We start from the raw sequence: 16,705 nt of genomic DNA, 5'->3' as shown, positions 1-16,705 counted from the left end.
GCAGCGCACAAAACGCATTATTAAATTCACACACATAAAATACGTGGCTGGACGAATTTTGGACAAATGTCCCACTTAGAATATTACTACATGAGGTTTATTTACGGTCAGGAATGGAATTCTTTCGAGTGAGAAGATGAAAATCAATGCTACCACGTTCCATTAGTTACAGTATTTATGAGGTAGCTTTTTTCGTTGTGTTTGAAGTTCTAAAGGCCAAAGTTAATGACCGAAAATTGGAACAATGACAGTCTCCGTCAGAGGTGCCACGTTGCACCTGATGTAACGACCGAAGTAATTACTCGATATAGATCAAACAAATATTTTTTGTAGCCATATGTATTCTATTTTTGCAATATATTTAGGGTTATACTTAGAACAAATTATAACCAGAGTATAAACAACACTTTCCTCATAAGATAAAAAGAACATCCAAGTTGAAGTTCAAAGCTCGAAACACATAGGACAGGAAGATGGGAAAATTGGATTTGGAAGCTTTTGGGGAAATAATTTGCTGCATAACGATAAAAGTTTTGTGATGGAAGCTAATGATCTTAAGAACAAATGAGGTAACTATATTTCTACTATCTAATGTGTTCCTGTTCGTGCAGGATTGTAGAAGGAGCTTGTCATTTGTCTGTGGCTGTTGTCGGTAGAGTACAGGAAAAAAAAAAATACACCAAAAATCATCTGTTCGTCCTCGTACGTCTGCAAAAGTACCGTACCGGGGAGTGAATGGGAAGGGAAATAATTTTGATCATCGTACCGTTTTGTGTCAAACCATAGGGAACAGAAAAGGAAAAAGATAACCAACTTAAATTCAAACCGAAAAGAAACCAAACCAAAAGAAAACCCATCACAGTCATTGGCGAAAGTTGTGAGGAGAAAAAGAGAGAAATACAGCAGCGTGACAGAAAAGACGATGCAGCTCACAAACAAAGGTGAGCGTGAATCTAAAAATCCAGTTCCACAACAGCAAATATGTAGCCACACAGATCGAAAAGGCGTAAGTAAAAGAAAAAAACGGGTGAAAACAACATATACAATCCACAAAAAAGTATAACTGCACACCTGAAAGGAAAAGAAGCGGTCTACATTGAAGAGTAGAGAACGGGATGGTGAGAAGGCAAATTAAATACAGCAGCGGGCATATTTAAACACACAGATTTAGCGACCATCGAAGGTGGCCCTTCTGGTGTGCTTGGGTGTGCAGTGTGCAGTAGTTAAGTGAGAAGGAATTGTTTTTTTTTTGTTAAACAATTAGTTTGTATGGAAAATCATAACAAACGAACGTAAATACGTTAATCAAAACAATGCAAAAAGCCACGACACATAGGTTGTTTTTTTGGGTTAATTAATTTAGATCGAACGTTAATAGTTTATTATTTTAAAAGTTTTCATTTGACGCATCGAACAAACGGAAAATGCAGCGAAATTCAGAAAGAATTTTCTCTCCTCTTGGCGTAACGACATCGAAAATCATGTCGGCCATTTCTGGTTGAACGGACTTTATATTAAATTTTATTTATATTTTACGTTTGTTCGTCGTCTTGCTCTACAGTCATTTATCGACCCACTAGCTACTACTCCACATCCAGATAGATATACGGATACAGCCAACGGAAATACAGCAACGTAATAGCAGAAGTAAAAAAAACCAAAATCGATTAAAAAAATTAAAAAAAAACTTTTTCAAACTCATTAGCAAGTATAAACGGAAGATGAAATCAAACAAAAAAAACGAAAAACCCAAAACCAAAAAGAAAACCATAAACACACACATCGAAATCGGAATCGGAATACAGATTCGACATCAACGGAAACCACATACAAAACGAAAGAGATAAAGTAAATCTGTGTCATACCAGGTGTTGGGGGTGTGCTACCTCGTGATGGTTCCGCACCTGGTACTCCAGATGCTCCTAAATTACCGCTAGATGATGATCCCTTACTTGTATATAGCTTGGATGAGCGGGCCGCCGATGCCTGGAACGAGATCGCAAGTTAAGGAAAAGCGAAACCGCGTGACGATCGTATTGAGCTAGGTGTCAACAACCAAAAAAAAATAGGGAGGGAGCGTCATCTTACCTGCATTCGTATGTGTTCTAGCTTAACGGGACTGGGAATGAATCCCACTTCACAGCCTTCTTTAACCAGTCGCCCAATCCACCAATTATTGTCGTATTTCTCCTGCAAAGTAATGACAAAATCAAGTCGTAAATCGTAGGGTTATGGGGGACAGAAGGAGAAAAACCCTCCCCATTACTTACCTTGATATGAAGAAAATCTCCCACCTCGAACGATACTGCACTGCCGTGCACCGGCGAATCGTCATCCAAACTGCCATCGTACGAAACATTCGTCCTCACAGCAAATGCAACAGGTTTACTCTGTTGGTGGAGGAGTACAAAAAAGTAGAAAACAAACCAAAACAACGACCGTTAGCGAATGCGCGAGTGGGTGAGTTTGGGAGTGGTTTGAAATTTACTTACCCTCGCTTTTTCCAACTGACCCAACGCCTGACGTTCCTTCTCTCGCCGAAGCGATTCCTTTTCCTCGTCTAGCGACAGATCGGACGATGGTTGAGAATAGTTGGAATCCGCTGAACCCTGGTGTCCGCGTGCAATAATAGGACGGAAGAAAAGAATGGTAAAGGCGTCAATCGATTTTGCAAAACACCAAAACGGTCCATCCGGGTCGGTCGGGTACCTCCCCCAATGGGCCCTGCACCATTTGCACTAATCGCAATCGGAACGCAACTGCACACGCAAATATATTTATGTATGTATGAACCTTTGTTCACTATCTTTGCTATGGATAAATATAGGGCTAGGCACACTATAGCTTGGATGGGGCTTAAATGTGTTAAGTGTCTATCTACAGCAGCAGCAATGTCGTCGCACGTTCTTTGCTCTTTCTGGGTCCACACCTCGAATCTCCGAGCGGCCGACCGACTCAAGTATAGATCAATCCCTTGTATACACCTACTCGCACACACACACAAACACACAGACACACGGACAGGAATAAACAGTGACGGGACCGGGTCAAAGCTGCATCAAGTCTACATTCAGGCGCTAGTGTAGCTGACGATGTCCTTAGTCGATTCCGTTTCTACTTTCTTTTTTTTCTCCGTCCCTTAGACGTAATACCGCGTGTGTGTGTGTGGTGAAGTTTGTTTGTTATGGAGACTATTTTTAGCGACCAACAAAATGGCGACAACGGCGAGACTAAACTACGCAGGAAGCAGAGATCAAATCGCACCCCATTCCATTCCACATTGGGCGATGGTAAAGGTGTCCCCGCTCGAGGGGTGATAGCTAAGGAGGTGGGTACGATTATGATATTTGCCTTATTTGCGTCGGCACAAGGCAAAGTACAAAGATGGTGTCAGTTTGTGGAGAGAAATTGGCACTTTCGAGCGCGTGTTAGTTCCCAATAGGCCAAGAAACATTTCCCTGGGTTTCCAGAGGTAAATGATTTTTATATCAATTTCATAATGATTTTTTGTTAAAGCTATGTTAAAGCATTGTTCATACTTTCTAAAAATTTAAAACGTTTTGCTAATGATTAATTAGCAGATTGGAAATGGAAAGGTTATTATTTGTTCACCGACATGATCGAGGATTTGTTGATTTTTAAATTCGATAGTTTTTGATTTGATAAACCCTGAAGTCAATTCGGTTATGCCTGGCTACATCTGTTCTTGGAATATTAAAATTTATATTTATGGAAACATTAAATTTGGAATACTATCCTTCACATTTGCAACATAGTATACATTCATTTCAACATCGTTCTGGGGAGTGAATTCGTCTTAGACTTAAAATTGCGATAGAGTATTCAAGAATAATCAATCTTTGGCTTAAAACGTAACTTGGGGTAACTAACGAATGGAGTAGCATGTAATTTCATAAAAGTTGCAAAAAGTAAAAACAATGGAGAAGAAAACATTACAGTGCGAAGTCAATAAAAACAGTAATAATTAATTAATAAATATCAACATTTACTCTAATATGCTGAATACCACAAGCAAATTCCATCCAGAAATTGAAGTTTGTTTGTTTTCGTACAAATGCACTAGGGCGCAAACGGTACCAACAAAGAGTTAGTTCTCCACCACTGCAGTACAGCTGCACGTGTCTAGGGTGTTTTCCTTCCTTACAGTGTGCAGCTGTTGCATACAACCGTCCGTCTGGTCATGCCTTTTTCCAAGCGACAAATCCCTTACAACGGGGGGCCAGAGAAAAACCTTGTGTGTATGAGTGCTAGTATTTGTGGCCATTTTCGTGCACCTTGTTGTTGTTCACCGCCTCGAGCAGTAACTTCGAAGCCAGTGCACAAGTAGTGTGTGTGTGTGTGTCCCCTCTCCCCAGTGGCGGATGGATCGTTTCGGGCTTTATATTTGCATCCGCGCGTTGCATTACCACGGGTGTTACCCGTCACCGTCACAATGCACTGCGCTGGGTTAATAAATTTTAGAATATATTAAACGATGACAAAATTTATTGCTACATTTTACTGCAGAAATTTATTTCCTCCCCACTCTCTCTCCCTTTCTCTTTCTCCTCTCCTTCTTGGTCTAAATATTTCTCTCGAAGGACCTAACGTTGCGGCTCCGAGGGCTGGAGTGTGCTGGAACAGGGAATGGGATAATTTCGCTTGAACCATATTATGTGTAGTTCTTTCCGTTCCCCTATTTTTCGAGGAAACATGCGAAACACCGAACTAGAAGTGTGTGATGTAGGGGAGGAGGGCGGAAGGAAGGTTACAAAAAAATTGTAAACTTGTGCGCCAAACACTGCAGGTGCATGGTGCAATCAGGCGCATTGCAATTGCCCTCGTGCTCACCAAACAAAACAGAAAAAGGGAAAGAAAACCTCCAAAGGGGAATTGCGCTTTAGCGCCACGGTCCGGAAGTTGATACCCTGCGCCTGGTTCCTGGATGATGGTTATTATGGTGGTTCGTATATTAGAGCATATGGGAACAAAATTGTTTGTGACATAGAAAGAGAGAGCGAGAGAGAGCGAGAGAAAGAAGGGTAAAAATGGGACAAAATAAACATACATGCACCGTAACCCTTGCTGCCAGGTGTATGACAAAGTGACGGTACAGAAGCGGCATCATCCCCCCTTTTTGGTGTGGTCACAAGAAGAAGCAGTAAAAACAAGAAGCACAAGAACATGCCTTTAGCCTGCAAGGGAGGGGATTTTGTTGTTGCTTTCCCCCCCGAAAAACTTCCTACGACAACGACACCGGAAGAAACATCATAACAACCGTTTCGGAACCACTTTCCATTGTCGTCGGGAGGAAGCTTTTGTTGTATGGGTTTGTTTGTTTGCGTGTGTGCCAAGAGGCTAAGAGTTCGTGATAAAAGCACGACGGCGTGTGTGCTGGTTTTGATTTCTGTCCATGTTTTCCCTTCTTTATCGCTTCATACTCGACAAGCGGAACCGGTGGTGGAATGGAAAATTCTTCTGGTTTGGTGATATTTTCAGGTTTACCAAATCGTTGCACGGCCCCGTATAAAGCAACTTGCCCCGTAATTGGATTTCCTGTGTCCTTACCCCTGATCGGCTCTTCATGACCCAATCGTTGGAATGGCTTTTACCGTGCTTTAGCTCACCCGGTAATGGAATGCACTTTCGTGGTTTGTCGATTGGCGTTTCCTGCTCGTGCTCCTATTCGTACCTCGCTGTACCATCATTTGGTTGGTTTAATTTTTGACACTGAATACGACAAGGTATTCTTAACGTCATAGATCAAAACCAAAAACCAAATGCTTATCAAAACTTCATTCGCAAAAAAACATTCGATTAAGGCATGGAAAACTGACGGTTTCAATTTATCATTTTGCCCCCGTTTTTCTTGGCTGCTCCGGTAAATGTGTGCCACAAGAACTGACGGTACTTGGCAGTTCTATTTCTGAGGCAACTGCCGGCTAATTATCTCACCAAAAAAAAAGCAAGAAAACCAAAACCAATTGTGGATGTGCGATGCAAATTCGAAAACCAGAATCCCATGCTGCCATGTCACTTGCAATGAAGTTGTCGTCCCATGCCCGGACACATTTCGGGGTCAATTGACAAGCTCCCTAAGTAGGTCTTCCTACTGGTTGTTTAAGCTAATTTTACGAATTGGATAATTGAAGATCCATCTCATCGAACGATGTAAAATCCCGGGTCCGTGAGTTTTTGGAATCGTGCAAACGAAAATAACCTACCTATGGTGGTTTTGTTGTTAACCACAACCACGGTATATGGGGACGTGTGTTGGACCATTTCCATAAACAAGCGAGCTGACAACGAGCTGACTGTCCCTGTCAGTGTGTCAATGCATTTCGGAATGGTAAAGCGTATTTTGCTGGTTAATGGCACTGACAAGCTGATTCACACTGATTGCCTTAAAATAACTCTGGCGACACGATGACAAGTGGAAAACATGGCATCCTATTTTAGAGATCCACGTAAGAACATTCGCCATCAATAATATTGAGGTTATTTATACAACTGATTCATTAAAGAGGGGTGTTTTTTCCAGAATAATAAGAGTACTGGTAGGGAAGGGTAATCATTGTTGATAATACTCAATTATAACTCGAACATTTATAACTTTTCCCCAAGGATACTTCACATTATTGACTCCATCTTTCGTAAGACAATTGCATTAGACCGATCCCCAGTCCGGGGCACGTGGCCTGGGCCGGAAGTTATCCATCCGTCTGCAAACTAACCTGCGTAAAGAGCTTGTTGTAGCCGGCACTCTGAAACGACGTGTAGCCCAGCCCGAGACCGATGCCGCGGGACTCCCGATGCCCCCCGGACACGGATGGGGCATCCGATGAGGCTCGCTGAACCATGGGCCGTTCAGGCCGCCAATCTTCTTCTAGACCGGATATTTTCGGTGCTATTCCGGTAGCGGTCGCGTTTGCTAGCGTGCTGCTCCAATCTGAACGGATCTGTATGTACTGGGATAATTGGGCGCGACTGCTGTCGGTTGCCGGTTACAAAATGGTGTCACTTTCCACCGTTTCCTTGCTATAACTCCGCGTTGTCCGAACGATCAGCCTTGAGATCGGAACGGATCCGAACTACAGCGTTCGCGAACCGTACGGAACCATTCAACTAATGTGACTGAAGTACGTAAACCGACGTATGCACATTCAGCGTTGAGTGCTCCAGTGTTTCGGTACTGTGTTTATGTTTGTATCAACGTACAGCTGAACAAACGATCGTTTGCTCTTTGTCACTTGTCACAATTTTTTTGCTGCAGACATTCACTTTTGATCACTGAATGGGTTAAATACTGCACCACACATGCACACAGAAAGACCCCAAAAGGAAGAATGACACTGAATATGGTGATGGGTACAGAGACATATGATACTTTCACATCATGACTTCACCATCATCTGAATACTGAACCAAAGCACCTTGAAAAAAAATAACAAACGGACGATTTTGGACAAAGTTTAAGATATTGCTCATCCCTGTTACTGGGTGAAAATAAAAGCAAAACTAAATCCGGACACTAATAAACAACCCACTAAACCGGTGGTTTTCGTCACTGCCGTGCGAAACTACGCGTGCAGCTGTGTTACTGCTTTACTTGCCAACGTTTCTCGCACTCGCCGGAATGCGAAAACCGGAAGATGTGATCGACGACGATGGTGTATTCTTGAACGGAGCAAGATACCTCAGATGGTTGACAAAAGTTTTCCACACTTGCCGTTCACTACACTGCTGCTGGGAGAGTGGATACGTTCATCGATACGAATGAACAGCTCACGAGCAACTCACTGTATTTGAGTGTGAGAAACGAATGAGAGCGATGTCAACCAAAACATAACCCGACATAAAGCTGCCATTCGGGTGGTTTAATGTGCCGTGTGTGGGGATGTGTTCCGCAACACGCACACTAATCTGTTGGTGATTTGATAGAACTGCTTAGAGGGAATTTGTGCACTAGTGCTGAAGATGCGAGTGAGAAAGATGTGAGAAATCCAAACTCATTGCTTACAAGAATGTCACCGAAAGGCGAAATCATGGTGAGGAAACTATTTCTTTAAAATAATTACTTTCTTTACTTTTTTCTAGTGGATAAAATTATCTAGCAAGCAGTTTCCAGCAACATTCATCAAGCTTTAGGTGCAATTATAGCGATCCAGCTGGTAACATGAGCCTCACTTGCTCTCACTACTAAGCCAAGTCCATTCTCAACGTTTAGAAAGATGAACACAACTCATCTCATATCTTACGGGTTCGCTCTCATTTGCGCCCTTTCTCTCAGCTCTCACCACGCAACACTCTCCCGTTCTATCTCGCCAGCATTTTCCATTTTCCACTCTTCAGCATTCCCTTTTGCTTCCCGTTTTCCTTCACACACATACAACCACCGGACTCTGCTGTTAGGCGCTCAGTTTCAGCAGCAGCTCGCAGCTCCATTTTTCAATCGGTTTTTATAAACAATCCGACTATTTTTGGAACCTTTTCGTTCACCCCAGACGGTGCGGATACGCACTCAATCGTGAAGGATTGATTTCGGTTACGCGTGCACAAAAATGCTTGCCTTTGACCTCATTCGCTACTGTCCATTTATACATGATTGTTTCTAAACTGTTTGTGTGTGGTTTTTCCCTTCATTCTACGATCACTTTTCTAATCACTTTTAAGGTATAGAAATATTATCTACTACACTAAACACTGCAATACGACCGGGCACAATAGAGAAACAATTTTTTGGCAGTATTTTGTTTTACGTTGGGAACTCTGCATCCTTCTAATAATCTTGCTATCCTGTGAAGGAAATTGTATTCTTTTACACATATACACACACGCAGTACGCTTGCACGCACACAGAAAAAACAACACATACAGCTGGCTGATGTTGGGAGCACGAAGACAAACACATTTCCGTGCGGAAAGGAAGAACACCTCCATGGACAGCTTGCAAAATTCACTGCTCAATTTCCTCGTGATTGAATTTTGATTTCCGTGAAGCTTAGCAATATTGCAAAAGCAAATGCTTTCATCCACTTGCTTCTTGGTACTGCACGCTTTTCTTGTTTGCATTAACTCTCCACACGTCTTCTTCACGGAGCGATTCAATAACTAAACAAACCTCTGAAGTTAACATATTTTAAAGAGAAATATTTTATTCCCGTAAAAGAAACTGAAGGACACATTAATCAGTGGTTTTCCATTGTATTTTCATCCGCAGCAGAAGCACACACTTGTCTAAAAACACTCCACGAACCGATGTAAGAAACCACGTCACGGGGACAGGCGCGTCTCGGTCTCCGGTTTCGGTGGAAAAGCCCCAGGAAAATTTCACACCCTTTCGCTGCGGTCAAGTGATCACTTCAAGCTGGTACGTGTTTGGAGATGTACATTTTAGCAATTTCTTACTATGCGCTGATTCACCACAAAAACACGAAAGCACTTCGTTGAAAAATCGCACCAAAGGTATACGGCAAAAACGAAAAATAAAATCCAACCACGTCAACGCTGTTTTGCTGGGAATGATTTCTTTCCCTCGCATAGGAGCAGCAAAAAAAAACAGTGAAACGGAATGGCACACACCGCAGATCAAACACGCAGTCGAATCGTTGCAGGGAACATTTCGAAACGATTGCCGACTGCCTTTGCAAATATTCCTTTCACTCTTATATATTCCAGCAAGCAAACACGGAACACCCGATGCTGGTGCAACATATGAAACCGTGAAACGATTTTTCACCAATTTTTCACGGGATCGTCTGCCTTGCCCTGAACGCACTTTTTCCTCCTGGCTGGCTGTGGTATGGTTGAGTTGAGCTTTATTTTTTCATTCTTCTCCACAGCGCGAACGCTCCGAAGGGTGCTACCGTGGCTGAATCTCTCGCTCTCTTCGTTTCTCACCGATGGTTTCGCTCTCGCTGATCATTTGCACCATTCGAGATGGTAAAATACTAGCAAGGAGAAGATGCTGTCAGTTTATGCTGTCAGTTCGAATGGGGATGTATCAAGTATACGGTGCACGTTCAGGAGACGAGAGAAGAGAGAGAGAGAGCGAGAAAAAGCAAGAGTAAAACACGATGCACAAGTACATTGATTGATGAAATTGTTTTGAGTACTGCATGAACCTCTGGTCTGGTGTTTATGCCGCTCTTATCGTCACGATCGAACGATGGAGGCGCCTGGTGCGTGGTGTAAACGCAATGGAAAACATTCTCATTTCTGTCACTCGGCTACGAGAAGATTTTTCGTATCTGTTTCCGTTTGCTCTGATTGTTTTGCTCAGCAGTGTTGAGCGCACGGTACCAAAAGGCCAGGCAGTAACCAGAGACGTGAGAACGTGGCAGGGCACAGTGAAATGAACGTAATAAATGAGCTGCTGCTCCGTGTGTGTACGTCGGGCTGGCAGTAGTTCGAGCGTGAAATCCGCAAGGAGGCAGTGGGTGGAAGGGGGTGCTAGGTTATTTATTTTATTTTCGATCTGACTGCTTTTGACAATCGACCGGTACAGGGTGATTGGGGATTGTAGGGTAAATGTTGATTATTTTTTAACAGATTGTAATTGGTATTTTTTATAATTTACACATACACATAATTTTCCGACAGTTAAGAAGATTTTAGTAAATTTTCCTTTAAGTGGAAGGAAGAAATATGAATTAATTTCGTTGGAATTTTTCTCTGCTTTTCTCCCAAACCTGTCAAATACTTCATTAACTAGAAAGATTTCAAATTTAAAATAAAACTGTGTTTCTAATCAACCATATTATTTACCTTGTATTAGATATGGCAAAATAACACAATCAAAACATAAAATTGTAATATACGATATGAAAAAAAGATATGTTTTCTCATGAAACGAATTAATTTGCATTTGATAAGGTATAATGTATCAAAACAAAAGTAAAATCACCCTGTGTCTTGGCGCAGGCAAGTACCTAAGAGACGCATGCGCGTATCGATCCACAGATACGGCTACGGAAAAGTGTAAAACACGTAGCAAAACTATCATCACAGACCCATGACGCTCTGGGTGGTAAGGGAAAATCAGTGGCCAACCGTGAGCGAGAGAGTGAGAGAACGCTTCACGTTTCGAAGTGTGAACATCGAAGAAGCTGCAAATCGTGCTAGCGCTCTCTGTTGGAGCTCGATACAAATTTTCCGAGCTTTTGCTTGATGTTTTCCCTTCCTTTTTCTTCTTTTTCTTTTTCTGCTTCCGAGTTAAGTGTTCACGAATGAACACTTTCGGTGAAATGAGAAACCATGAGAAAGAGACACACACTGAGAGACACACTCTCATAAAATGAGTGAGATAATAAAGATTTGTTTTGTTGTGTTCGTTAAGCTTGCCCCGAGATGGGTCGTTCTGTATCATCCTTCTTTAGCAGATGATTTCCTTTTTCTCGTTTTTTTTTTGGTTGTACAACCATGCTGCCAGATGGGATTGGAACCTTTGAAGTATTGGGATCGTGTCCAGCGTGTTGTCGCCAGCTTCATCACCTGAAATGATTGCGCGTGACGGTGAAGGGTACGCTTACAATTAACGATAAAAACGTGACACTAGCGAGTGCTGCACTAAAGCACCCTGCCAAGAAAGGCAACCAGTATTGACTGCGGGTGGAAGAGAAGGCAGGGCACTACACATTAGGTTGCGTCATTAAGAACTCACTTCAGTACCCCGTTGAAAGAAAAGGGAGAGAACAGAATCAAAACATTTAATTAACACCCAGCCGGGTTAGATAGCACCGTATAACACACTCATACCCACGCTGGTGGTACTTTTGAGGTGGAAAATTAGATGAATTTATCAAAATTTGCATGATAAATGCTAGCAATTGTACGGTTGTCGGTACGGTTTGTACGGTGAAGACAACTTTCGGTTTGGTTATTACGGAGCAAACTCAGAGCAACCTCGCCTCGCCTGTGCCTTGACCGAAATCGTTTTATTGACGATGAGGGTTTTTTGGAAAATTGTCTTCGGTGGAGTATCATCATTAGGGCAAGCTGTGCGGTCTGCTGTCGTTTCGTTCCATTCGATCGTCTCCAATTTTTCGGGTTCATGTGTACGAAACGGAATGTAAGCCGTAACCGCTTACTATATGCGCCATAAATATGCTGCCGATATCATTTACAAATTATTTTTATGATTTCATTTTATCGATATTTGATGCGCTCGAAGCCCGATCCCGTCCGCCGGTTGGCCTCGTTTGTGGACCGAAAGGGGAAGGAAGAAAACCTCTTGCAGAAGAAGGACCGCAGCCCATGGCACGTTGTCTGTTGTGGCTTGTTTCCTTCTATCCCCAATCCACACTATACCCCACTTTCCAGGATGTCCACCATGTCGATGGGGTTCCTTAGCTTCTTTCGGCTTTACTCTTCCGTTTACTGCAATGCCGATATTGTGAACCTCGCACGATTCTCACCCTGCCTGTAATGGCTCCACGGGAAATAAAAAAAAACAAGGGATTTGTGGCGTGAAGCGGACAAGGTTCTATGTTTTTCTTCTTCTTCTTCTTCTTTCAAATCGTCACCCTGACCCGTGCATGGAAATCAAGGGAGCTGGCCCTTATTCGCTATTCACACACGAGCCATGCACAAGTGGAATTTTGTAAGCTGACTCGTGTCTATCGAGTCCTGCAGCGTCTAAAGCTAGTCCCCCGTCCCCTTCAGAAGACGTAAGGATTGGCACAATGAACGCTTGCTGTAAACGAGCGGAAGGATTTTGCGAAACTCCGTTCGACGGAAAATACGAATAATGAGCAAATGGTTTCTTTTTCCTCCACGCGTTTCGGGCTTACACATAAACGCTGCGTTATGTGAAGCAGTTGATGACTGCGTAAATGGGGTGCAGTGAAATGGCCAACCGTGTGTAAGTGGATGGGTTGGTACGGTTAGTTTTTGGCTCGTTAGCATATTCATGTGTGTACATACGAAATGCAATTTGTACTTATTTTAATTGTTTTTTTTTTTTATTGATGTGTTTGATGATAAAAAGTTGTTTAATGCCAGATATAGCATGTTTTACTTTTACATTTTTGAAAAAAAAATTACAACCCCAATAAAAAAATTATCACCTCAAAAATAATGTAATGGAGACGCCTGGTGTTTGGTGAAATTTTTTATTTTTTATCAAAACACAGCTCCATCTTCGGTGTTTTTTTTACATAAAGATTTGTACTAAACTGCCAAAGTGTATAACAATACAACGCGTTTGGTAAACAGTGGTTGCGGACAATCACAGCACACTTTGCGTGTTTTCTCATTTCGCAATTCCGGTCACGAACGAGCTCATGTAGGCCTTCGGTTCCGTATGCCCACTGAAGGCCAATTGTCGATGAGGACAGTCACACAACAACAAAATCAACGTCGAGTTTTATAGTAAAGCAAAATGCTGATTTTTCAAAGCGCTTTACTTCCACTTGTATGAATAAAAAGTCTTCCGCCGTACTTGGCTTAAGAAAATCTGCTTGTTCAAGGCATTCTTTGAGGAACAATATACCCGGAAAGCCCGATCTCAAATACTCATAAGTAGCCGGATTTGTTTAAATAATACAGAGATGAGATTTCATATAAGTTTGAGTCTCCTTCTTGTATTTTTGTACGAGTAATAAACAATATTCCATTTTAAATTAGACAGTTTTTCATCGCAGAAAATAATAAATTGACTTCACGCAGTTTAAACCACCGCATTAATTACTGTCCATTTGTCCATCAGCGAAGCTTTTAGATTTTCAATAAATAAAACCACCCGCCTACCCATTTATTGGCCTCAAACATAACGAAAAGAACCTTCTGCTGCTGCTTTTGCTATGACATGAAATATCATGCCGAACAGAAGTAAGGTCACGATCGTAAACATTGAAGCAAATTCGTTCACACTCTCTCCTTCGTTCACTAACAACTGCCCTCCCACTTCCTCCTTCTCAGGTAGCGATCAGTGAGTGATTAATAAATCATTGCAGGGTGCGATCGTGTACACATGGAGCACACGAGACGCGTGTACTGTTTGCTTCTCCATTTCCTTCAAACGATCTTCTGGCGCTCTTTTGATCATTACTTCATTTACTCCAGCATTCGTACCATTTATCTCACACCAGTAAAATAATGCTGATCGCACTTGCCGCTGTGATTTCATCTCGCTTGCTCACTCAACCGGTCAAACCGACATCAATCGGCGTTCCATGTTTCCATGGACGGGTTGGCCATATGCGATACGGGTGTAACATTCAAAGGCAAACGCCGCCGCTTCATCGTAACGTGTAGTCCACACATCTGGCGATCGAGCACGATCCCTTCGCGAGTGGTAGCAGCAAAAAAGAAAAGATAAACGTGCCCCTTGTGGCCACAGGTTGCAAATGTTTACATCGCAGAGGTTTTTTTTCCTAACAGATACGATTTTGACCAGGGCAGAGTCAAAAACATACATTCGAAACCGTATGATCGATGTGTGAAAGTAAAGACGCGCTCAGTGCAGAGCTGTGTTGGTGATGTCGCGTGTATTTTGCACAGCAGATCGGTTAAAGATACAGCGGTTTGGCAGGTACGTACGTCCTATTCCGCGAACCAAACCAGCTCCGAACGGAAGGCCGCCTTTAGCGGGCAGCGCTAACAATGTTGTTCGCGCTATAAATATTGACCATGGTGACATACTACCGGTGAATGGTGAATGAAGTGTAGCTCATTTACACACCAATATCTGTGCATGAAATTTGCTGTGAGCTTGTAAATATAACAGGCCTGGCAAAGTAATGACACGATCGGAGAAGAAAAAAGCGCAAACTTTAGTTTGTTTTTATTGCTCGGGGTGGATTTTTTTCTTCTTCAAGCCGAGCTGTCGTTTTGCGTTGATTTTAGGTGTGTTGGTACTGGCACATGTGAGCTATTGGACGTACATAAGCGGACAATGGCTTCCACTTTTTTGACCTCTAAATGTTTGAACGTTTGAAGGAAAATGTTTGTAATTTGTATTGTACGTGGGTAAATAAAATAAATGTGATTTAGTAATTATGGAAACTATGAAAAAAAATTCTGTAGTCCGGGGAGATAAAGAGTAGCTATACTTATATACGATAGGTATTTATGTTTTTGAGTGTTTCATGTACTGAAATATGTATACTTTTGCCTGAAAATCCACTCCAAAAGTAATGTATGACATAATTTTGCCTTTAAACAAGTTCTTTCTGCTTCTTGTACTTGAAGATCTGCTTCTGAACCTTATTTCAACAAAACCGATACAACACATTGCAAGCCATTTTTATATTTTTGAGAGCAACCATCTTTTATGATCTCATTCTGCGCAGATGAAACCACCAGACACCAGACGAGATGCAGTAACGATGATGTCAACGACAAATGGCGACGAAAAGACAGACAAAAAGCACAATGCAGCTTGCAGTTAAAGGGACAAATGCATGCAACTCTAGCAACTGCAGCATTCCTGATGTTTTCCTCTTTCGGAAGACCATCTTGCTTCGATTTGAATAGATCCTAGCAAACACCATGAACAGCATACATTACTACGGCTACAGCTACCCAAAACACATAACGTTTTACTGCAGTCAATGGCGGTCGAGAGGAGATGTGTTCTGTGTGTACATTAATGGATCACTTTACCAAATAGTGTTTTAAACTTCCTTGTGAGAAACACAATATGGGCTATACAAATGTAGCAAAAAACGTTTTCCCTTTCTAAGTTTTTTTTCCTTATTTTCAAACATTAAATCCATAATTGTGCTAAATTTTGCTTTTGGAAGTGTAATATTAGTAGAACCAAATCCCCATCGAATGGCTCCAGCGTGACTGACGACGGCAGAAATAACAAAGCAGTGCGTGATTTACATTTCGAAGGACAATTGATTCGAACTGTAACACATAGCGGTGCCACGGCTTTTTGGCACCAACAACGGTCCAATTTGCAACGGATACTTTTACATTCCACATACGTCTTTTACAGGAACGATCTATCCAGCATAAGAAAAGAAACCCTCAATTTCAAGGCCAGTTCTGTTCCGTTGGGCGGTTCGGGTTGGCTGGTCAAAAAAAAACGTGACAATGGGTAGCAGAGCAACGATGGGAATGGCTGGGAAAGTGATAAAACGTGGAACGGAATCCTTCACGGTGTGAAGAAAGACGCAACGTACAAAGGGATGACTCATCGCTGAGATTAAATAATGACAATGCGCATATGCGTCCCAAAATCAGAGCAGTGCGTGCTGCTGTGCCACAGCATTTTTCCTGGGAAGCTTTTCGTTTTAATATGGATGAATATGTTTATGAAACGATTCGAATTATAAATATGTCACGTGTAAGTATTACATCCACATAAAAGTAAAATTTGTGATTAATTTTTCAATCATCATTTCAGCAGTGTTTTTTTTTGTGGGGCGGGAAGTATTTCAATGATAGCGAACCTTTTGCTTGATAATAGTGAAGCATGATTGCGTCAGTCACATGCAGCGTGGGAACGGCAAGAGCTAAAGTGCATTGACGACAATCGACTCGTTTCCACCAGAACTTCCACGCAAGACGGCAAGCAAAGGGGATTAAGTTGGATGGAAGAAGCACCGAATGTTTGACGGTCCTGCTTGCCAAATCCACCCCAACCAGGCGGACAAATTCGAGGACATGTTCACTTTTGCTGCCCTCCACCATTTGGCCACCAGCAGCCACAGTAAGCACACAGCTACATGCATTCACCACATTGCATTATTGC

The 16,705-nt window shown here is 42.2% G+C and overlaps 1 protein-coding gene across 16 annotated transcripts in view; it reads right to left on the bottom strand.

The window, feature by feature from the left end:
- Window positions 1–16,705, bottom strand: part of LOC125765692 (voltage-dependent L-type calcium channel subunit beta-2) — a 110,721-nt gene that overhangs the window by 7,171 nt on the left and 86,845 nt on the right. For 6 of the 16 annotated variants that reach the window (XR_007418606.1, XM_049431103.1, XM_049431113.1 and 3 more), the window contains 4 exons: window positions 2,493–2,609; window positions 2,271–2,390; window positions 2,089–2,190; window positions 1,866–1,986 (listed from right to left, as the gene is read on the bottom strand). Coding sequence is in view for 15 of the 16 variants with exons in the window: in XM_049431103.1 (XP_049287060.1) it covers window positions 1,866–1,986; window positions 2,089–2,190; window positions 2,271–2,390; window positions 2,493–2,609 (460 nt within the window). In the remaining variant the exon portion in view is untranslated. The other 10 variants (XM_049431104.1, XM_049431106.1, XM_049431107.1 and 7 more) reach the window with 10 other exon arrangements.

Source organism: Anopheles funestus, chromosome 2RL (assembly GCF_943734845.2).
Source record: "Anopheles funestus chromosome 2RL, idAnoFuneDA-416_04, whole genome shotgun sequence".
Classification (NCBI taxonomy): Eukaryota; Metazoa; Arthropoda; class Insecta; order Diptera; family Culicidae; genus Anopheles; species Anopheles funestus.
This window is presented reverse-complemented; position numbering and strand designations above follow the sequence as displayed.